Source organism: Antennarius striatus, chromosome 9 (genome assembly GCF_040054535.1).
Source record: "Antennarius striatus isolate MH-2024 chromosome 9, ASM4005453v1, whole genome shotgun sequence".
Taxonomy (NCBI): Eukaryota; Metazoa; Chordata; class Actinopteri; order Lophiiformes; family Antennariidae; genus Antennarius; species Antennarius striatus.
In genome coordinates, this window is record NC_090784.1 from 22,762,116 (window position 1) to 22,786,264 (window position 24,149).

General features: G+C 41.4%; 3 protein-coding genes and 1 pseudogene across 3 annotated transcripts; all 4 read left to right on the plus strand.

Annotated features, from left to right (window-relative positions):
- Positions 1 to 1,560: 1,560 nt before the first annotated feature.
- On the plus strand, positions 1,561 to 4,132 carry LOC137601502 (zinc finger protein 724-like). The gene is made up of 2 exons (XM_068323705.1): positions 1,561 to 1,567; positions 2,754 to 4,132. Exons 1-2 carry the CDS (start codon positions 1,561 to 1,563, stop codon positions 3,719 to 3,721), a joined length of 975 nt encoding a protein of 324 aa, XP_068179806.1. The 3' UTR covers positions 3,722 to 4,132.
- Positions 4,133 to 5,601: 1,469 nt separating this feature from the next.
- Positions 5,602 to 8,284, plus strand: LOC137601003 (zinc finger protein 345-like). The gene is made up of 2 exons (XM_068322970.1): positions 5,602 to 6,165; positions 6,325 to 8,284. Exons 1-2 carry the CDS (start codon positions 5,742 to 5,744, stop codon positions 7,908 to 7,910), a joined length of 2,010 nt encoding a protein of 669 aa, XP_068179071.1. The 5' UTR covers positions 5,602 to 5,741; the 3' UTR covers positions 7,911 to 8,284.
- A 7,159-nt stretch (positions 8,285 to 15,443) lies between these two features.
- On the plus strand, positions 15,444 to 18,679 carry LOC137601503 (zinc finger protein ZFP2-like; annotated as a pseudogene).
- Positions 18,680 to 19,829: 1,150 nt separating this feature from the next.
- On the plus strand, positions 19,830 to 23,683 carry LOC137601505 (zinc finger protein ZFP2-like). The gene is made up of 2 exons (XM_068323706.1): positions 19,830 to 20,001; positions 20,838 to 23,683. Exons 1-2 carry the CDS (start codon positions 19,830 to 19,832, stop codon positions 22,574 to 22,576), a joined length of 1,911 nt encoding a protein of 636 aa, XP_068179807.1. The 3' UTR covers positions 22,577 to 23,683.
- The last annotated feature ends 466 nt before the right edge of the window (positions 23,684 to 24,149 follow it).

A 24,149-nucleotide genomic window follows, 5' to 3' on the forward strand; every position in this document is an offset into this window, starting at 1 on the left:
CCAGGCAAAAAGCAACACAGTTGCAGCTGCCAAACGGCGCAAGGATTGATGGCAAAAAATCGCCGACTGTGTCAATGCGGAAGTTAGTGTCATTATAATATTACTTCCCCACTATGACTGCACTTGTATATCTGACTACAGTAACATCTGTGTGTTCCATAAATGTATGTGTGTACCACATTTTTCGTTATGGCATGTGATTGTAGCCCCCGTGACTTTATGAATAGCTCTACATACTGTGTTCTTCAGAGGTTTTCAGATTCGGCAACAGAATACATAAAAGTACCTATGAATGAATCAATCAATCCATGATTTACTCAAACAAATAATTGATTAATGGCATTTTATCTGTGGCTTGCTTGTAACCCATCCATCGAGGGATTTAAGGACATCATAATAATCACGAACATCACTAAGACATATGTTAACTGTGGCAAAAAACCTCATTGTAATGCACACTGTGTGCGGGACTGTCAGCGTGTGGTTGCGGTGCGTTACATTCCTGATGTAAGGCTCCAGCAGCTGACAGATGTAATGTAACCCCTCTCCCCAAAACCTCCACCTTTCGTACAGTGATTGTTCAGGCAATTCCACCGGATTACAGCGATCTCTAAATATTCTCTCGCGCCTGAGCGCTCTTCGCATAATCTGTGCACCAAGATCCACCAGGACAGCCCATTTTCCAAGAGAATTGATTGGTCAGTAGGTGGGGCTGTTATACCTGCTGAGCTCTGATTGGTCAGTAGGTGAGGCTGTTATACCTGCTGAGCTCTGATTGGTCAGTAGGTGGGGCTGTTATACCTGCTGAGCTCTTATCCTGAACTTATCCTGCTCCAGAGCAGGTTAGGTGTTCAGCATAGGTTACTGCGACAACGTAGCCCGATAGAAAGTAAGCCACCTTTATGGTACCGAAAAGCCAGGGTTAAGCCTGAAGTTATCTCGCTAAGCCGTAATCCAGCTTTATGGTACAGGCCTCTGGTCTGGAACAGGTTTTATTCCACAAACCCAGGGTTTCCTCTGACTCCACCCCCTTTCACAGCCGCTCACGAGGCTTCATTTCCTGGTTCTGTCGGATGGAGAGTTTTACCGACATAAGGTTCTATAAATAATGCAGAATTTTAGAGGCAAACATGGCATGTCTGTTTGACGAGGATCCCGTTTATTCACAGACATCCAGACAGCTCTCTTCATTATCGGTACCGGTTTACGTCCTGATGCATCACACACATCCACGACCTGATCCATCCTCACATCTGCAGCAGTGCCGCATGTAGTGCTTTGTTCAGCTTTTAGTTTTTCTTTGCAAATGGTAGTTTTTCTATACAATGTTGGAGATGCTCAGTGCACCTCGCCTTGAAACTTTTACCCCAGTTTTTCAATTTCCCTGGAAATAAACCCGTCAGAATCATCAAGGAGGAGTTCCACAGGATTGCAGGTGAATGATGTCAAAATCTGAAAAATTAATTTGAAATTATATTCTCTTAATGACATTGTTCTACAACCTCAGAATTGGATTATTAACCTTAATTTCTTTTAGGATTTCCCAATGTAATTGGCTGCATGGATGGTAACCACATTCCCATCAAGGTACATGTAGACTGAACATTGTTTTAACATGTTAAGGACCGCGTCATAGATAAACTAACATCTGTCTGTCAATCTCACATTCCATCCTTCCCTCACTCATGAACAACACCCCAAGATACTCATACTCCTTAACTTGGGGCAAAAACTCCACCGACCTGAAGAGGGCACACCACCCTTTTCCGATCAAGAACCATGGCTTTCGATTTAGAGGTGCTGATCCTCATCCCACTCGCGTCACAATCAGCTGCAAACTGTCCACTACACTTTTTGTGTGTGTATGTGTACAAAAATACACACACACACACACACACACACACACACACACACACACACACACACACACACACACACACACACACACACACACACACACACGAGTAACTACAATTAAAGACCACGATTTTTTCAGTCCTGAGTGAAATGGGGAAAAAAGGAAGTAAATTCTCCATTTCTATCGATCTGAAACAGTGGAATTCTGAATTCATACCTTCAGCGACAGCGGAATAAAAAAATCCTGGACGACTTCCTAGTCGGACGTTTTTCTGGGGGACAACAAGCGGAAGTCAACAAATACGTTCAGTAGCGTTAGCTTCTACGTTCCTGACGTCAGTGAAAGACGATTTTACGTCAGTTTTTTGTTGTATTTAGTTCAGTTAATAAAATGTCTTCGTTTGACTCTTTGGGAAATGTAGTTATAAATGGACTAACAGCTGCTGGAGAGGAAGTTTTTGGAGCTTTAAAAAAAACTACCGTCAAGAACGAAGAAGAGAGAAATCATCAACGCCGACTGCTGGATCTCTGCCTCAGAGCCGAACTGAAGTTACACAGGATAGGTAAACAACACGTCATTTAGTGAACGGAACTGGAGATCTGACGTCAATTAATTCACATTTTAACAAACGTAGCTGATCTCCTGGCATGTCTGCGTTTGTGTCATAGTATTAGTTAGTAGTCATAGTAACGTGATGCTCCTGTTGTTGTTCCTCCAGATGGTCCACAGCATCATGTCTGTAAGGAGGAGGAGGTGGAGGTTCCTGCTGACCAGCAGCTCTGGAACCAGGAGGTGAAGTCCAGTGTGGACCAAGAGGAACCAGAGGTTCTACACCTGAAAGAGGAACCAGAGGTTCTACACCTGAAAGAGGAACCAGAGGTTCTCCACCTGAAAGAGGAACCAGAGGAACTCCACAGCAGTCAGGAGGGAGAGCAGCTTGTCCTGAAGCAGGAGACTGATGCTGTTACATTGACTCCTACTCGTGAGGAAAATGACCACAGTGAAGATCAGACTCTGTACATGAAAGCTGAAGATGGTGCAGCACAGACAGAGTCTGTTGTCAACCTGCCGGTTATCAGCTCTGTGGTGGGAGCAGCAAACATTGACCTGCTGATCTTTAACAGCTCTCATGTATCTATCAGCCATGATGAGAGAGGAGAAACAAGCAGAAAAGATGCTGAGGTTGAAGTCGAAGTTGATGTTGAGACTGAGTCTCAGTTTCAGTCCCAGGGAACAAGTACCACCAGTAAGAAGCCATATGTTTGTAAAATATGTAAGAGGGGTTACACAAGACACCAGACTTTGAAATTCCACATGAAGATCCACACTGCAGATAACCTCAATTGCTGTGAAACATGTGGCAAATGTTTCCCATATAAAATAAGCTTGACTAAACACATGAGAATCCACACAGGAGAGAAGCCTTACAGGTGTGAAACATGTGGAAAAGATTTTAGGGCCAGTAGTACGTTGATCATGCATGAGAGAGTCCACACTGGAGAGAGGCCTTACAGGTGTGAAACATGTGGGAAAGATTTTATGGCTAGTAGCGGGTTGACAATACACGAGAGAATCCATACAGGTGAGAAGCCTTACAGGTGTGAAACATGTGGCACACATTTCAGACAAAAAGCAACCTTGTCTGTACATATGAGAATCCACACAGGTGAGAAGCCTTACAGATGTGAAACATGTGGCAAACATTTCACAAACAAAAAAAACTTGACTCACCACATGAGTATCCAAATGGGAGAGAAGCCTTACAGTTGTGAAAAAAGGAAAATATTTCACAAAGAAAGCAAACTTTACTCACCACATAAGAATCCACACAGAGTGAGAAGCCTTAGAGTTTTAAATGTGTGAAGAACTTTTCAGGTACTTTTTGACACATTAAACGTGTCCACCTGTTGATTTAAAGTGGCATTGTTTTTGGAATATACAGATAGTCCTCAAGATACGAATACAATTGATTGTGAGAGGTTGTTCGTAAGTTCAATTGCTCGTGAGTTGTTTTTTCTTCAATTTCAATCTATAATCACAATTTGAGGTCATTTGCATGCCATTATTGGGACATTATGCCAAATTCGTGCAAAATCCAAAGTTGGAAACACATTTTCAAAAGTTTTTTTCCAAAAATGTCATTACAGATATTGTGCCATATTTGTACGTTTCATATCAATTAAAGGTGCAGTCAAATTTCATTTATGAACATCTGATTGTTCTTGAAATGTTTTTCCCCTTCTGAAATGTGCCACTACCCTAACACAGCATCACACTGCAATAAAGACCATTCTCTTAATCTGTTAATATTGTGTATCCGTTTTTTCTACCTTTGATGAACTGACTCGAAATTTCAATCTTCTGAAAAACAACCTATTCAAATACTTTCGAATCAGACACTGGGTGCATGAGAACTACTACGATTTTCCACATATTCTACTTGAATCTCCACTAGAAGAACACTTATTCAGTAAATATTTTCACCATATAAAAGGGCTTATTTCCTCCGTCCTAAACAGTAACCCTCCAGCTACTGCTAAAATCAATATGTATATATGTGTGTGTGTGTGTTTAGGTGCGAGGGTGGAAGTTAGTTTCTATAGAACAGTACAGTACTTCCTTGGTTGTGGGTTCTTCACAATATTACTCTTAAAGTCTTAATATGTGAATTAAAGTCTTAACATGTGAATATCACATATTAATTGACCCAATTTAATGTTCTCAGAGATATTTATGTCATTGTGGTAATCCTCCATAACATAGTGTCGAGCATAAAAGTAACGGGGAATTTAAAATCACCAGTCTTCAAGTAACTTTCTACAAGTCAGTTGATTGATTGAAACAACTACCCCGATTTAACTGGAATTGAAGTCCACGATTTTTTCAGTCCAGAGGGAAATGGGGAAAAAAAGGAAGTAAATTCTCCATTTCTATCGATCTGAAACAGTGGAATTCTGAATCCATACCTTCAGCTACAGCGGAAAGAAAAAACCTGGACGACTTCCTAGTCGGACGTTTTTCTGGGGGACAACAAGCGGAAGTAAACAAATACGTTCAGTAGCGTTAGCTTCTACGTTCCTGAAGGCCGTGAAAATCCATTTTATCTTAGTTTTTGTGGTATTTAGTTCAGCTAATAAAATGTCTTCGTTTGACTCTTTGGGAAATGTAGTTATAAATGGACTAACAGCTGCTGGAGAGGAAGTTTTTGGAGCTTTAAAAAAAACTACCGTCAAGAACGAAGAAGAGAGAAATCATCAACGCCGACTGCTGGATCTCTGCCTCAGAGCCGAACTGAAGTTACACAGGATAGGTAAACAACACGTCATTTAGTGAACGGAACTGGAGACCAATTTATCCATATTTTAACAAACGTAATTCATGGAGGCAGGAGCTCAGGGCACTACGTCTTGGGCCGGGGGACCGGAGGGTCGACAGTTCAACAAGAATTTCGAAGCGTGAACGAGTGTCTGATGATACCAACAAGAGTAGAAAGATCAGTTTCCCTTTCGGCGAATAATAGAGGAATCAATTCATCCATATTTTAACAAATGTAACTGATTTCCTGGCATGTCTGCGTTTGTGTCATAGTATTAGTTAGTAGTCATAGTAACGTGATGCTCCTGTTGTTGCTCCAGATGGTCCACAGCATCATGTCTGTAAGGAGGAGGAGGTGGAGGTTCCTGCTGACCAGCAGCTCTGGAACCAGGAGGTGAAGTCCAGTGTGGACCAAGAGGAACCAGAGGTTCTCCACCTGAAAGAGGAACCAGAGGTTCTACACCTGAAAGAGGAACCAGAGGTTCTCCACCTGAAAGAGGAACCAGAGGAACTCCACAGCAGTCAAGAGGGAGAGCAATTTGTACTAAAGCAGAAAACTGATGCCATTATGTTGACTCATGAGGAAAATGACCACAGTGAAGATCAGACTCTGTACATGAAAGCTGAAGATGGTGCAGCACAGACAGAGTCTGTTGACAACAATATCAGCTCTGTTGTGGGAACATCAAACATTGACCTCCTGATCTCTAACAGCTCTCATGTATCCGACAGCCATGACGAGAGAGGAGAAACAAGCAGAAAAGATGCTGAGGTTGAAGTCGAAGATAGAATCAGAGGAGATGTTAGTTTAGTTCACAAAATTTCTTCATTTGACGATTTAGGACATTTTGTAAAGAAACGACTTAGCGCTGCTGATGAGGAAGTTTTTGATATTTTAAAAAAAACTGTCATCAGGTATGAAGAAGAGATAAATCGTCTGCATGGACTGCTGGATCTCTGCCTTCAACCCGAATTGAAGTTACACAGGATAGGTATACAAGTTTCCTTTTTAAATGAATGAAACAGAAGATTTGTCAATCACTTCATCCATATTTTAACAAACGTAACTGATTTCCTGGAAAGTCTGCATTTGTGTCATAGTATTAGTTTGTAGTCATGGTAACCTGGTGCTCCTTTTGTTGTTCCTCCAGATGGTCCACAGCATCATGTCTATAGGGAGGAGAAGGAGGAAGTGAAGTCCAGTGTGGACCAAGAGGAACCAGAGGTTCTACACCTGAACGAGGGACCAGAGGAACTCCACAGCAGTCAGGAGGGAGAGCAGCTTATACTGAAGCAGGAGACTGATGCCGTTACGTTGACTCGTGAGGAAAATGACCACAGTGAAGATCAGACTCTGGACATGAAAGCTGAAAATGATGCAGCACAGATAGCGTCTGTTGACAACCTGCCGCTTATCAGCTCTGTTGTGGGAACATCAAACATTGACCTCCTGATCTCTAACAGCTCTCATGTATCCATCAGCCATGAGGAGAGAGGAGAAACAAGCAGAAAAGATGCTGAGACTGAGCCCCAGTTTCAGTCCCAGAGAACAGGTAACACCAATCAGAAGCTGTATGTTTGTAAAATATGCAAGAAGGGTTACAGAAAACGCAACTGTTTGAAAGTCCACATGCAAATCCACACAACAGAGAAGCTTCTTAGATGTAAAATATGTGGCAAATATTTTAAATCAAACTTTGAGTTGATAATACATACAAAAATCCACAAAGGTGAGAAGCCTTACAGGTGTAAAACCTGTGGCAAATGTTTCATACAGAAAACCTCCTTGACTAAGCACATGAGAGTCCACACAAGTGAGAAGCCTTTTCGGTGTGAAACATGTGGGAAAGATTTTAAGTGGAAGACCAGCTTAATACAACACACAAAAAGCCACACGGGGGGGAAGAAGTATGATTGTACAACATGTGGAAAACATTTCACACGGATGAACAGCTTGACTAGGCACATGACAATCCACTCGGGCGAGAAGCACAAGTGTGAAACATGTGGGAAAGATTTTTGGTTTAAAAGTGACTTGATGATACACATGAGACTCCACACAGGGGAGAGGAATTATGATTGTAAAATGTGTGGAAAATGTTTCACATACAAAAGGTACTTGACTAATCATATGAGAATACACACAGGTGAGAAGCCTTATAGGTGTGAAACCTGTGGGAGAGATTTTAGGGTGAATTATCAGTTGATGGTACACATGAGAAATCACACAGGGGAGAAATATGATTGTAAAACATGTGGCAGACATTTCACAGTAAAGTCCAGCTTGAATAGGCACATGAGAATCCACACAGGTGAGAAGCCTTACAGGTGTGAAACATGTGGGAGAAATTTTAAGTTCAATTATGAGTTGATCCTACACACAGGAATCCACACAGAAGAGAATCCTTACAGATGTGAAACGTGTGGTAAACATTTCAGTCAGAAAGTCAGCTTTATTCTCCACATGAGAATCCACACAGGTGAGAAGCCTTACAGGTGTGAGACATGTGGGAAAGATTTTAGGTACAATAATGCATTGATAGCACACACAAGAATTCACACCGGTGAGAATCCTTACAGTTGTAAAACATGTGGTAAACATTTCAGTAGGAAAGCCAGCTTGACTCTCCACATGAGAATCCACACAGGTGAGAAGCCTTACAGGTGTGAAACATGTGGCCAACATTTTAGACTTAATTCAAAATTAACAGAACACATGAGAATCCACACAGAGTGAGAAGCCATGCAGTTTTGAATGTGTGGAGAACTTTTTACGTACGTTTATGACACAAATAACCATCTTGTGGTAAATATATATACTTGAAGATTCTTAAAATTTTTTATGTTTCATTGCAAAAATAAACTCACAATGGAGTAATTTTAATTTCTAATCATGCATGTTAAATACTCGAAAGTCAGATCAACTGATAAAGAATCCCACGGGATGTGTCTCTGCCAGTAGTCAAATAAAATCAAGGTATGATTTGAATGAGGTCACATAATGTAATCATGCATGGTCAACATAATAAAGCTTTATATACTCTCATGTACACATTGTACAGTTGACTGATTTTCCTTTGCAGCTGAAGAAATGCTCAAATGGATAATGTCATTAATGGGATCAAATAAAATGTATTCACAATGCTGACGAATGATTTTGATCTGTATTTATAAGGAAATATAATACTCATTAGAAAATCAATCAAGTATGAATGTGAACAATAAAGAAGTATCAGAAGGATGAGACCATGGAATGAGAAATGAACCACAGTAGGTAAGAAGACATAAGAGATGAAACGCAAGAAGACATAGTTGTTAGTTCCATTGAAAAACGTAGAAGGAAAATTTGGCAAGATGGACCACAGCTAGACCTCTTGCACCATCACTGGCAAGGTCTCCACCACTGCTGGCTGGGCCTCCAACTCTTCAACCTGGACCCCCTCTAATGTCATTTTGTCATCAGAGGGAGGATGCTGTAGAACAGATCAATTCTCAACAAATGAGAAGTAACCATGATAAGCTCACTGAGGTATGACCTGTTACTCTTTCAGACACTCAATCTCGCTAAAATTATCTTGGATGTTAAATCCGAACATCCAAAGTATTCCTTCAAAACTGAGCAGGTGGAAAAACCACTCACTGTCTCGAATTTGGATTTTATTTGTCTATCTGAAACCTGGTTGAGGAAAACCTCTCCTCAGTCAGCTTTTGTCATTCCAGGTTATAGCATATTTAGAAGGGACAAGACCACTGGAAGAGGTGGACTGCTGTTTTACATTATCAATCAAATTTTATTTATATAGCGCTAAATCATATCTGAAGGCATTTCAAAGCGCTTTACAGATAGAAAGCCAACAATGCCCTCCAGAGCATAAGTGACGGTAGCGGGGAAAAACTCCCTCATTGAGGAAGAAACTCCGGGCAGGACCCAGGCTGTGGAGGACGGGCATTTGCCTTGACCTGTTGGTTGGGAAATAGAAATACATTGGGGAAAGAGATAGGTCAAGGAAAATAGACGGAGAGAGTGGCAGTAGGCCAGTTTGAGTTTAATGTACATAGTGCGCTGTCGCTGAATTGGGGGCGGGATTTCCAGGCCTTTGGGTAACTTGTCTTCCATTCGCGTTCTCCACCTGTGGAACAGAAGCACAAAGGCAGCAGCAGTATCGTGCAGACGGAGTGTGATTTGACAGTGGTAGTAATAAATTCTAAGAGCATAGAAAGATAACGCAAAGGAGAAGTGACAGAAGCTTCAGAGTATCTCCCTTTAACGCGAGACACGGAGAAAAAATGGCCTCAGCAGCCTCGGCCTATAGCAGCATATCTAGTGGGGTGAGTGTTATTTCTAATTGTAGGCTCTATCAAAAAGGAGGCTTTTTAGTCTACTCTTAAATAAGCTGAGAGTGTCTGCCCCTCGGACCAAGGTTGGGAGATCGTTCCAGAGTAAAGGGGCCAGATAGCTAAAGCTGGTTAAAGGCCATTTACAATGTAAGCAAATGTACAGGAAAAATTGAAAGTACCTATTGAATGTATCACTTTACTTCTAAAGGTATCTCCTCAGATATCATTTATCTGGGTCGGTATTTATACACCACCTTCCTCAGCCACCAATTTCTATATATCATATACGGAAAATGTATGTAAATTAAATACACTTGATAAAGAGGCGATCGTTCTTGGGGACTTAAATGATAATTGGAGTGATAAAATATATTGGAAATAGTTAATGGGTTAACAGGACTTTTTAATTTTAAACATCTAATAAATGGACTCACACCAATAACCAAGATAACCAAAACACAGATTGACCTGGTATTTTCAAACAAACCTGTCAGATCATAACTTGGTCGCTATTGAACGGAAAGAAAACAATTATAGATTTTTATTCAGAACGAATAAAAAAGAAGTCTTCTCTAGAATACCCATCAAAGACTTGGTACATTTTGATCAAGAGTTGGAAGAGGTAGACTGGAAAGTCCTTAGTTTCAATGATGGAATAAATATATTTTATATTAGCTTTTTAGATGTACTGGACAATGTTAGTGGAAAACGTTTTAAATTATGCAGTAATTTAAAGAAAAGGGCAGATTCACTATGGTTGACAATCAAAATTCGGAAATTAATGAGAAAAGGTTTATTTCCTTAAGAAGGCCTTGAAATCCAACATTGAAAGTGATGTGCATCTATTCACGAACCGCTGGAATAATGTAAAAAAAAAAAAAGAGCACAGGGCTGCAACTAAACCTTTTTATTGAGTTGATAACAACACTTTGTGTAGATGTCTTCAATGGCAGGAAGTGAGGCTCCAAAAATACACTGGGCGGTATTCACCACCTTTCATCATTATTTTTTTGCCAATTTACAATCAGCTCCTCAAAAACATTTCAACGACCCTGCGTTGACACTCCCAACGACCATCGTTGAGGAGCGAAAAAGGGGTCTTGACAATGGTTGTTGGAACATGAAAATATAGCACTGACCACACCTCACAGGGTTAAGAAGCTGAGACAAGACCAACCACCACCAGAACTGAAGAAGCCTCTTGGATGAGAGATGAAACGTCTTGATCTATGTAATGACTCGACAAAATTATTCTTTTTGAGACACGGGGGAATTTGGAGACAATGAAGTTTCATAGTTGCATCCAGTTGACACAAGCATATCTGCACACACCCAAAAAGCACTATAATCACACCAAAAACCATTATTGCTCCTCTGTTGTTCCCCTCTTGTGAGGGTGGGAACTGGTTTCTATCAAACAACACTTCCTTGTGTGATGGAAAGTTTTTTAATACAATAAAATAATATAATAAAATAAAATAATAACATAATAAAATAATATCATTTCTTGACCCAAAAATCTAGAGAGTGTGTGTCAAATCTTTCAGCACTTGGGAGAAACGGCCCCAGGAAGTCTCGAGGTCATGAAAGATTCTGCAAGAATCTAATCTGTTTTTAGAAGTGTTTGCGTAATTATCAGTATCTGTTAATAATTTTGTCTGCACTAAATGTACGCGGTTATGTCATCAGCCTTGTGAAACTGTCGACTAGATGTCTCTGCTAACTTCTTGAGGTCATGATGCACCTACTGAAAATGAGGGAAAGGTTAGTGGAGAGCAGAGGGAATTAAACAACAATTGATTCACACCTCCCATAGTTACGCCTTTAGAGTATAAAAAGAGATGTGATCCATGTTTTAGTTTGTACTTGAAGTTTTTTAGTACCCAGAGTACTCTGCAACAACACACCGGAGGACTTTTTCATCGTCTCCAGAGCTCTCATCATGCTTAGATAAATATTTGTTGAACTTGTCTGTTTGTTGAACCTGTCTGTCTGTCAAAATCATCGATGATGTTATTGGACTCATACTCAACCTATTGATGATATTATTGTACTGCTACTCAACCTAAACATGATTTGAATTGAAAATAAATATCTTGTATTTTACACTGTCTCCTGTCCTGAAGAAAAACGAAACCCCCACCACACTTGGTTCTGGATTCTTCACAGGATTACTCTTTCAGTCCCTGTCAGAAGAAACCAGCACTGAAATACTTAGTGTGAATCACGTATTAACTCAACCAATTAAATGTTGTCAGAGATATTTCACTGTGGTAATACTTCATAACACAGTGTCCAGCATACAAGTTCCATGGAAATCAGAAGCACAAGAGTCTTCAAGGAACTTTCTACAAGTCAATTTGATTGATTTAAAGTACTTTGTTTAATGTGGATCGATCTACTGGCGCCCCGATTTTAAAGTCCACGATTTTTTTCTGTGCTGAGTATATTCCTCCTTTCTATCGATCTGAAACAGTGGAATTCTGAATCCATACCTTCAGCTACAGCGGAATAAAAAAATCCTGGACGACTTCCTAGTCGGACGTTTTTCTGGGTGACAACAAGCGGAAGTTAACAAATAAGCTTAGTAGCGTTAGCTTCTACGTTCCTGACGTCAGTGAAAGACGATTTTATCGTAGTTTTTGTTGTATTTAGTTCAGTTAATAAAATGTCTTCGTTTGACTCTTTGGGAAATGTAGTTATAAATGGACTAACAGCTGCTGGAGAGGAAGTTTTTGGAGCTTTAAAAAAAACTACCGTCAAGAACGAAGAAGAGAGAAATCATCAACGCCGACTGCTGGATCTCTGCCTCAGAGCCGAACTGAAGTTACACAGGATAGGTAAACAACACGTCATTTAGTGAACGGAACTGGAGATCTGACGGTCAGTCCACATTTTAACAAACGTAGCCCATTGAGGCAGGAGCTCTACGTCTTGGGTTGGGGGACCGGAGGGTCTCCGGTTCAACAAGAATTTAAAAAAAAAAATAAAAAAATACTGATTTTGATCCCCGCAGGGAAATTGGTGGCACACTCTAGTTATTTTTTAAATCTTGCATATATGTGTGTGTACAGGCCCTGAAGTTTGGGCGAGAGCGGAAATAAAACTGCCACAAGAAGACACTAGCCAGTGTCTTACAGTGCCGGTCCCAAGCCCAGATCAATACATAGGGTTGTGTCAGGAAGGGCATCCGACGTAAAAGTTTATGCCAAACCAAACATGTGAATCAAACCTATGATTTCCATACCGGATCGGTCGAGGCCCGGGTTAACAACGACCGCCATCGGTGCTGTTGACCTACAGGGTGCCGGTGGAAATTGGACTACTGTTGGTCAAGAAGGAGAGGAGGAAAGTGTGTTCGTAGGACGAGAGAGAAGAGGAACGCCAAGAGTATAGGACTAAGAGTAGGGACGTTGAATGTTGGAACTATGACAGGAAAAGCTAGAGAGTTGGTTGACATGATGCTGAGGAGGAAGGTAGACATACTGTGTGTCCAGGAGACCAGGTGGAAAGGTAGCAAGGCTAGAAGTTTAGGAGCAGGGTTCAAGTTGTTCTATCATGGTATAGATGGGAAGAGAAATGGAGTAGGAGTTATCTTGAAGGAGGAGTTTGTTAGGAATGTCCTGGAGGTAAAAAGAGTGTCAGATAGAGTGATGAGTCTGAAGCTAGAAATAGAAGGTGTGATGTTCAATGTTGTTAGTGGGTATGCTCCACAGGTAGGATTGAGCTGGAGGAGAAGGAGAAATTCTGGTTGGACTTTGATGAAGTGATGCAGAGCATACCTAGAAGTGAGAGAGTTGTCATTGGAGCAGACTTCAATGGACATGTTGGTGCAGGAAACAGAGGTGATGAGGAGGTGATGGGCAGGTTTGGTATCCAGGAGAGGAACGCAGAAGGACAGATGGCAGTTGACTTTGCAAAAGGATGGAAATGGCTGTAGTGAATACTTTCTTCCAAAAGAGGCAGGACCATAGAGTGACTTATAAGAGTGGAGGTAGGAGCACACAGGTAGACTACATCTCGTGTACACAGTGTAATCTGAAGGAGATCAGTGACTGTATAGTAGTGGTGGGCGAGAGTGTAGCCAAACAGCATAGGATGGTGGTGTGTAGGATGACTCTGGTGGTGAGGAAGATGAAGAGAGCAAAGGCAGAGCAGAAGATGAAATGGTGGAAACTAAAAAAGGAAGAGTGTTGCATGACTTTTAGGAAGGAGTTAAGACAGGCTCTGGGTGGTCAGGAGGTGCTTCCAGATGACTGGACAACTACAGCTAATGTGATCAGGGAGACAGGTAGGAGAGTACTTGGTGTGTCATCTGGAAGGAAAGTAGATAAGGAGACTTGGTGGTGGAATGAGGAGGTAGAGGAGTGTATACAGAGAAAGAGGTTAGCTAAGAAGAAGTGGGACACTGAGAGGACTGAGGAGAGTAGACAGGAGTACAGGGAGATGCAGCGTAAGGTGAAGGTAGAGGTAGCAAAGGCCAAACAAGGGGCTTATGATGACTTGTATGCTAGGTTGGACAGTAAGGAGGGGGAGACTGATCTATACAGGTTAGCATGACAGAGAGATAGAGATGGGAAGGACGTGCAGCAGGTTAGGGTGATTAAGGATAGGGATGGAAGTCTATTGACAGGTGCCAGTAGTGTGATGGGAAGATGGAAAGAGTACTATGAAGAGTTGATGAACGTGGAAAATGAGAGAGAACAAAGACTAGAAGAGGTGACTGTTGTGGACCAGGAAGTAGCAAAGATTAGTCAGGATGAAGTGAGGAGGGCGCTGAAGAGGATGAAGAGTGGATCAACAAGGTGGACGATTATAAGTACTTCAGGTCAACAGTCCAGAGCAATGGAGAGTGTGGAAAAGAGGTGAAGAAGCGTGTCCAGGCAGGATGGAACGGGTGGAGGAAAGTGTCAGGTGTGATGTGTGATAGAAGAGTTTCAGCTAAAATGAAAGGAAAGATGTACAAAACTGTGGTGAGACCAGCGATGTTGTTTGGTCTAGAGACAGTGTCACTGAGGAAAAGACAGGAGACAGAGCTGGAGGTTCTCTTTGGGAGTGACCAGGATGGATAGGATCAGGAATGAGTACATCAGAGGAACAGCACATGTTAGAGGTTTTGGAGATAAAGTCAGAGAGGCCAGACTGAGATGGTTTGGACATGTCCAGAGGAGAGATAGTGAATATATTGGTAGAAGGATGCTGAGTTTTGAACTGCCAGGCAGGAGGCCTAGAGGAAGACCAAAGAGGAGGTTTATGGATGTAGTGAAAGAGGACATGAAGGTAGTTTGTGTGAGAGAAGAGGATGCAGAAGACAGGGTTAGATGGAGGACACTGATTGGCTGTGGAGACCCCTGAAGGGAAAAGCTGAAAGGAGGAGAAGAAGGATCTTGAATCGTAGGACGACCCGCTCTACCGCCTGCTTTACCACTGAGCCAATGCCGTCCTGATTTTTTTTTATTTTTTAAAAACTTTTAATTTATGGAGTTTGAGTTGAGTGTGTGTTATTTTTTATTGGAGTGTGAACTGGAAGTGGGAGGTGTCAGTTCACTTCCTGACCACTGCTTAGGTTTCCTTGAGCAAGATACTGTCCCCTTTTTAAGCTGCTCATTGGGGGCGAAGGTGCTTCCCACCACTGTACCCCTCACCATCCCTTGCCTGTCCTACAGACGCTGTGTGTGTGTGTGTGTGTGTGTGTGTGTGTGTGTGTGTGTGTGTGTGTGTGTGTGTGTGTGTGTGTGTGTGTGTGTGTGTGTGTGTGCGCGCGCGCTCACATGCGCCCCTTTGGGCTTGTACCAAATACACAGTATACGTGTGTGACAATTCTGACAAGAGCGGAAAATCATTTCCTCTTCAGGGGACCAATAGAGGAATCGTTAATATTTCCTTGCATGTTTGTGTTTGTGTCATGGTATTAGTTTGTAGTCATAGTAACATGACGCTCCTTTTGTTGCTCCTCCAGATGGTCCACAGCATCATGTCTGTAAGGAGGAGGAGGTGGAGGTTCCTGCTGACCAGCAGCTCTGGAACCAGGAGATGAAGTCCAGTGTGGACCAAGAGGAACCAGAGGTTCTACACCTGAAAGAGGAACCAGAGGTTCTACACCTGAAAGAGGAACCAGAGGTTCTACACCTGAAAGAGGAACCAGAAGAACTCAACTGCAGTCAGGAGGGAGAGCAGCTTGTAGTGAAGCAGGAGACTGATGCTGTTACATTGACTCCTACTCGTGAGGAATATGACCACAGTGAAGATCAGACTCTGTACATGAAAGCTGAAGATGGTGCAGCACAGACAGAGTCTGTTGACAACCTGCCGCTTATCAGCTCTGTGGAGGGAACATCAAACATTGACCTGCTGATCTGTAACAACCCTCATTTATCTGTCAGCCATGAGGAGAGAGGAGAAACAAGCAGAAAAGATGCTGAGATTGAGGTTGAAATTGATGTGGAGATTGAGTCTCAGTTTCAGTCCCAGGGAACAAGTAAAACCAGTAAGAAAACATATGTCTGCCCAATATGTAAGAGGGGTTACACAAGGCTCGATACTTTGAAAGTCCACATGACAATCCACACTGGAGAGAAGCCTTACAGGTGTGAAACATGTGGGAAATGTTTCCCATATAAAATAAGTTTGACTAATCACATAAGAATCCACACTGGAGAGAAGCCTTACAGGTGTGAAACATGTGGGAAAGATTTTAGATCCAGCAGTGAGTTGATAATACATGAGAGAATCCACACCGGAGAGAGGCCTTACAGATGTGAAACATGTGGGAAAGATTTTATGGCTAGTAGTCGGTTGACTATACATAAGAGAATCCATACAGGTGAGAGGCCTTACAGGTGTGAAACATGTGGGAAATATTTTCCTGACAGTAGTGGGTTAATAAAACATGAGAGAATCCACACTGGACATAGGCCCTACAGGTGTGAAACATGTGGGAAAGATTTTATGTTCAATAGTGCTTTGATAAGACATGAGAAAGTCCACACTGGAGAGAAGCCTTACAGGTGTGAAATATGTGGGAAAGATTTTAGTCGCAATAGCACATTAATAAGACATGAGAGAATCCACACAGGACAGAGGCCTTACAGTTGTGAAACATGTGGGAAAGATTTTATGTTCAGTAATACTTTGGTAAGACATGAGAAAGTCCACACGGGACAAAGGCCTTACAGGTGTGAAACTTGCGGCAAAGATTTCATGTGCAGTAGTACTTTGATAAGACATGAGAGAATCCACACAGGGGAGAAGCCTTACAGCTGTGAAACATGTGGGAAAGACTTCGCACGAAAAATAACCTTGAATAAACACAAGATAATCCACACAGGTGAGAAACCTTACAGGTGTGAAACATGTGGGAAAGATTTTTGGTCCAATAGGGATTTGATAATACACACAAGAATCCACACTATGGAGAAGGCTTATAGGTGTGAAACGTGGCAAACATTTCAGAAGGAATGATTATTTGACTCGCCACATGAGAATCCACAAGGAGTGATGAAACTTACAGTTTATAATATGTGACGACCCTTTCACGTATGTTTTTGACACATGAAACGTGGCCATGCTTAATATGTGTCAAAGTAGCAGTGTTTTTGGAATATGCAGATTGTCCTCAACATACAAAAGCAATTAGTTCTGAGAGGTTGTAAGCTTAGTTGGTCGTAAGTTGTTATTCAACTTCAATCTAAAATCACCATTTGAAGTGATTTAAATACCATAACTGGGCCATTCTACCAATTTTGTACAAAATCCAGAGTTGGAAACACATTTTCAAGGTTTTTTTTCCAAAAACCTCGTCCATACAGATATTTTACCATATTTCTATCGTACATATCAAGTAAAGGCACAGTCAAATTTCATATATCTGCATGTTCTTGAAATGTTTTCCCCTTCTGAAATGTGTCACTACTCTAACACAGCAACACACTTTCTGCTTTAGTTCAACTTTTTGTCCTTGGCCGCGTCTCAAATGGGTCAAATGATAAGTGGTGGTCTTTTTTTTAAGGTAAATTTAGTGTTATTTACAAACTCTCTGGCGTCTTGTTATATTCGTCAAAAATGGTACCTGGTGATGTTTGAGAATCACTTTTATTGCATTGCACAGTGTTGGCCATGTTTTAATTAATGACTCCCCTTTCATTTTATATGAGGGACTCATATATAATCGACACACAACACCATGCCAATACTGGCAAGGTCAACTTCTTGTTTTGTTCATCGATTACATTGACAAAACTACTTGTTCCTTTCAAGAAAGTCAATGTGACTGTGCCCTGGGTCACACCGGAGACATTCATTCATCTTCTGCCGCTTCCGCCGTAGCGGGTCATGGGGAGCTGGAGCCTAACTCAGCTGGCATAGAGCGTGAGGCGGGGGACACTCCGGGCGCAACGCCAGTGCACCACCGGAGACATTGATGAGGGAAATGAAGGAGTAGTGACAGTGGCTTAGAGATTCTATGAGGCTACACGAGACACTGTGTAACATCACATCAGGTGTCCTGCTGTTAAGTTGATCATTCAGTGCGATTGATAAGATTTGCCTGTGCAGACACATACTCTACATCTAATGGGACTGAATGGATGGTTTGAAACAATAATATGCCACAAATTTAATGTTTGAATTGAATGAAAACATTGTGATGAGAGAGGTGTTTCATTCATCCTGGGGACGGGAACTGCACAAGCCAAATGGCTTCTACCTTTCAGCCATTTTTTCCAGATGTTGATGTTGCAAACGAGATAAATGTGAAGTCTATTGTAATGACATGTCTGAAAAGAAAAACTCAACTAAATAGATAAAGAAATTAAATGTGACCACCTTCTTGTGTTAAAATAGTATTATTTCGGAATATGTAGGTGGACATTCTGTTCTGTGTTTATGTTTCAATACCAGAATAAACTTCAGTTGCGTACTTTTTAATTCCAATCATGCAGGGTTGATAGCTGTAGTGTAAATCAACTGATGAATAAAGAATCCCAAGGAATCTGTCAAAGGAGCTGAGATCTGTGTCTGCCAACACTAAAATAAAATCAAGGTATGATTTCAAATAGTTGACATAATGTAATCCTACATGGTCAAAATAATAAAGTTTTATATACAGTGCTCATGTAGACATTATACAGTGAGGTGATTTTACTGTGTAGCTGGAGTAGCTCAAATAGATAATGCTGTTGAACAATGTCATTAATGTGATAAAATAAAATGCTTCATGTTTTCACAATGCTGATGAATGATTCTAACTGTAGTTATAAGGAAATTCAATCAAGTATGAATCAAGATACATGAATGAGAACAGTGAAGAAGGAAGGATTAATAAGTGTCAGAAGGATGAGACTATGGAAGGAGAAATGAACCACAGGATGTGAAAAAATATAAAATAGAGAACAAAAGAAAAAATTGTGAGTTCCATTGAAAAACATGGTGGAAGGAAATTTTATATTTCCCCTGCCTCACGCCCTTAGTCAACTGGTATAGGCTACAGCTACCTGCTACAGCGGTTAAAGCGCTAAGAAGATGTGTGTATGTACAGTATATGTATTTGTAAAGATCAAGAGCACTTTAGCAGTGGTCAGGAGGTGAACTGTCCCCTTCCACTGTCAGCTCACACTCCAGATGGTTTGGTCCACACAGGCCTTGAGCCGGCCACCCCCTGGTCCCCAGCTACTGGACATGTGGACTGAGCTACTGCTGCCCCAAACTGATGTTCCCCTCCTGTGAGGGTGGGGGCTACTTTCTATAAAAGAACAACTTTTTCTTGGTTCTGGTTTCTTCACAGGATTACTCTCAAAGTCCCTGCCAGAAGAAACCAGCACTGAAATACTTAATATGTAATTATCACGTATTAAGTAAACAAATTAAATATTCTCAGATATATTTCTTTCACTGTGGGAATTCTTCATAACAGTGTCCAGCATGAAAGTTCCATGGAAATCAAAATCACAACAGTCTTCAAGGAACTTTCTACAAATCCAGTTGACATTTAATTAAACTACTTTGTTTAATGTGGATCGATCTACTGGCGCCCTGATTTAACTGGAATTAAAATCCACGACTTTGTCAGTCCTGAGTGAAATGAAAAAAAAAAGGAAGTATATTCCTCCTTTCTATCGATCTGAAACAGTGGAATTCTGAATCCATATCTTCAGCTACAGCGGAATAAAAAAACCTGGACGACTTCCTAGTCGGACGTTTTTCTGGGGGACAACAAGCGGAAGTTAACAAACACGTTCAGTAGCGTTAGCTTCTACGTTCCTAAAGTCAGTGAAAGTCGATTTTTATCTTAGTTTTTGTTGTATTTAATTCAGTTAACAAAATGTCTTCGTTTGACTCTTTGGGAAATGTAGTTTTAAATGGACTAACAGCTGCTGGAGAGGAAGTTTTTGGAGCTTTAAAAAAAACTACCGTCAAGAACGAAGAAGAGAGAAATCATCAACGCCGACTGCTGGATCTCTGCCTCAGAGCCGAACTGAAGTTACACAGGATAGGTAAACAACACGTCATTTAGTGAACGGAACTGGAGATCTGACGTCAATTAATTCACATTTTAACAAACGTAACTGATTTCCTGGCATGTCTGCGTTTGTGCCGTTGTGTTAGTTTGTAGACGTGACGCGCGGTGAGGTTCATAGCTGGGGAGGCACTGATTTCATCGTATTTAGATTTTTTTTTAAACGTTTACTGATAAATGAAGTCCATGCGCCGCTCCTTCTGAACAAAAGCAGCGAAATTTGTTTTTTTTTCTTCCCCCTTTTTGTAGTAAGGGAAGGCGAGAGGAAAACAAATGAATGGCAGTACAGTACAGTAGTGCTGTCACTTCTTCTACGGCCGTGGAAGAAGAATCTTCGGCCGACTCTCTGGGATCAACAGCGCCCCCTACCATGAGGCAGGAGAACTGCGGTTCTCACCTTGTGCCTTTTCCCAGCGGTTTCAGGACCGCAAACGTGTTTGAACATTTTAATAGTGACATATAGAGAGATAGCATTACGGTCTCACTGTATAGCTACCAGCACAGCTAGCTGAGTCATTGCGCAGTCCATGGTGAGGCTTGGCTGGCTGGTGCCTCACCGCAGGTCTCTGCTCAGTATTTCAGCATTAAATGTGAAAATTTAGCAATTTTGAGTGAAAATAAACTAAAATGACGTTAAATAGAAAATAACTTTATAATACCCATCACTGGATAAATATAACCATTTAATTTATTTGTTCCATTTTATCTTTTTTCTTTCATGATGGCGAGTGAGGGCGTGTCTCACCTGCCTCCCCTGACCGCACATCACTGGTTTGTAGTCATAGTAACATGATTCTTTTGTTGTTCCTCCAGATGCTCCACAGCATCATGTCTGTAAGGAGGAGGAGGTGGAGGTTCCTGCTGACAAGCAGCTCTGGAACCAGGAGGTGAACTCCAGTGTGGACCAAGGGAAAGAGGTTCTACACCTGAAAGAGGAACCAGAAATTCTACACCTGAAAGAGGAACCAGAGGTTCTACACCTGAAGGAGGAACCAGAGGTTCTCCACCTGAAAGAGGAACCAGAACTTCTACACCTGAAAGAGGAACCAGAGGAACTCCACAGCCGTCAGGAGGGAGAGCAGCTTGTACTGAAGCAGGAGACTGATGCTGTTACGTTGACTCCTACTCATGAGGAAAATGACCTCAGTGAAGATCAGACTCTGTACATGAAAGCTGAAGATGGTGCAGCACAGACAGAGTCTGTTGACAACCCGCAGGAAACAAGAAGAAAAGATGCTGAGGTTGAGGTCGAAATTGAGTTTGAGACTGAGTCTCAGTTTCAGCCCCAGGGAACAAGTAACACCAATAAGAAGCCATATGTTTGTAAAATATGTAAGACAGGTTACGCAAGATGCGATACTTTGAAAGTCCACATGAAAATGCACGCTGTAGAGAAGCCTTACAGGTGTGAAACATGTGGGAAAGATTTTAAATCAAACTTTGAGTTGATAAGACACACAAGAATCCACACAGGTGAGAAGCTTTATGTTTGTAAAACATGTGGCAAATGTTTCACATGGAAAGGTTCCATGACTTACCACATGAAAATGCACGCAGGTGAGAAGCTTTACAATTGTGAAACGTGTGGGAAGGATTTTATCATCAGTAGTGCGTTGAAACAACACATGAGAATCCACACAGGTGAGAAGCCTCACAGGTGTGAAACGTGTGGGAAGGATTTTATCAAAAGTAGTGCGTTGAAAGAACACATGAGAATCCACACAGGTGAGAAGCCTTACAGGTGTGAAACGTGTGGGAAAGATTTTAGCAACAAAAGAGGGCTGAGAGAACACATTACAATCCACACAGGTCAGAGGCCGTATGGTTGTAAAACATGTGGCAAAAGTTTCCTACATATAGGACGTTTGACTGTCCACATGAGATCCCACACAGGTGAGAAGCCTTACATGTGTGAAACGTGTGGGAAATATTTTAGCCTCAAGAGTGCATTGATAGTACACAAGAGAATCCACACAGGTGAGAAGCCTTACAGGTGTGAAACGTGTGGGGAAGATTTTAGCCACAGTACTAAGTTGAGACAACACATGACAATCCACACAGGGATGAGGCCTTACAGGTGTGAAACGTGTGGGAAAGAATTTAACGACAAGAGTAGGTTAAGACAACACACGAAAACCCACACAGTAGGGAGGCCTTATTATTGTAAAACATGTGGCAAACAATTCAAAAACAAAAGAAACTTAGCTAGCCACATGAGAATCCACACAGGAGAGAAGCCTTATGGTTGTAAAGCATGTGGGAAATATTTCACACATAGAAACAGCTTGACTTACCACATGCAACTCCACACAGGTGAGAAGCCCTATGGTTGTAAAATATGTGACAAACATTTCACACAGAAACCAAACTTGACTCAACACATGAAAACCCACACAGTAAGAACAGTGGGTAGCGCTGTTACTGCACAACAATGCGAGTCCGATTTGGAGTCCCGCTCTGTGCAGAGTGTGCAGGTTCTCCCCGTGGCTGTGTTGGTTCTTTCCAAGTTCTGCGGCTTCCTCCCACCTCCAAAAACGGGCACTTTAGGATAATTGACCTTTCCAAATTGCCCATAGGAGTGAGTGTGTGTATGTCTCTGTGTAGCTTGGCAGTGTACTGGCGTCGCACCCAGAGTTTGCCCCGCCTCACACCCTATGCCAGCTGGGATAGGCTCCAGCTCCATGTTACTCACGCAAGCGGATGAAGCGGATAGGAAAATGAATGAATGACAACGTTTCAGGTATGTTTATGACACAAATCAAACATGTCCACCCTTTTGTGGTAAAGTAGTGTTGTTTTGGAAATATATAGGTAATATTCTGTTCTTTCTGTATTCACCAATATGTCACTGTCTCAGAACCATGGCATTCGAATCAAAAAGAAATTTTCTTCCAAAATCTTCCCGTGCAGTTTTATCCTAAAACACAATATAGATGAATCCGGGAGTACATTTGCTCTTAAATCAGAACTAAAATTTAAAGTAATTCTGTCTCTCAATTTTTTTATGTGCTCTTGTTGAATGAATAAAAAAGATTTTCCCTTTATCAATTTGAAACAGTCAAATTTTGGATCTGTACTGTCAGCTCCAGTGACAAATATAACCTTGGATGACTTCCTAGTCGTAGGTTTTTCTGGGGTAGACAAGCAGACATCAACAACTTAATTGGAATCGTTTGTTGGTGGGTTGGTACCTCATATTCATTCTCAATAAATATTCGCTCACAACTCAATGAACTCAATTTTGAAATTGAGAACTTATCTAATGTCAGGATTGCATCAAAGTTAGAGTGCTTTGCGTCACGTTGAGTGGGATTATGTAGCTTATAAAGAAGGGTCTAGAATTTTCAGTATTAGAAATTGATGAAAGTGTTAGAAAATGTTTTGTGTTTATTTCTAATGACTTTATTAACTAGGGTTCCAGTGAATGTGTAATGGAAGAATTCACTGTTTATTGTCATTGATTAATTTTTTTTTCAGTATTTCATCGTTAGTCACTCACATATTTGATAGTTAACCAATCACATGTAACTTGAGGTTCCTATTACACCTGTAACAATTTTCTTGTTTGATGATCTATATGCAAAACATGTAACTGTCTACTTTAACTATTCAATAAAACACTGCAAGAGATGCCAGAAATCTGGAGAACTGAGAACATTGCACTGGATCTGCTGGTGCCTCCCCTGCAGTATAAGAAGTGAACTTGTGTCTGCCTGTGTCTTTATGCATGTCCGATTTTTTCTTACAGGATGTCTGTAAAATACCTCTGAAATTCTACTTGGCCTCTCGACCCGGATTCCTTCATATACTCTTGAACCACTGAGCCGGGATAAGGAAGCTGAAAATGTGCGCAGGTCTCTCAAAGGGGAGGTGAAAGTCCACGTGGAGTAAATTCCCCCATGGCCAGCGGATTCCTGCCTTGGCTCGGGGGAGACCGGGTTGACTGAAGTCCGAACAGTGAATCAGCACAACATTGACAACAAGGCAGGACCAATCTTATTCTGCTCGAGTTTTAATGAGTTGTTCCGTGTGAGGTGTAATTAGTGTTACCTCTAGCCATATACAAGAGTCAGAGTAGTCTTTAAAACTGTAATAGGGTGTCAAAGTAAGACTTTTTACTGGAAA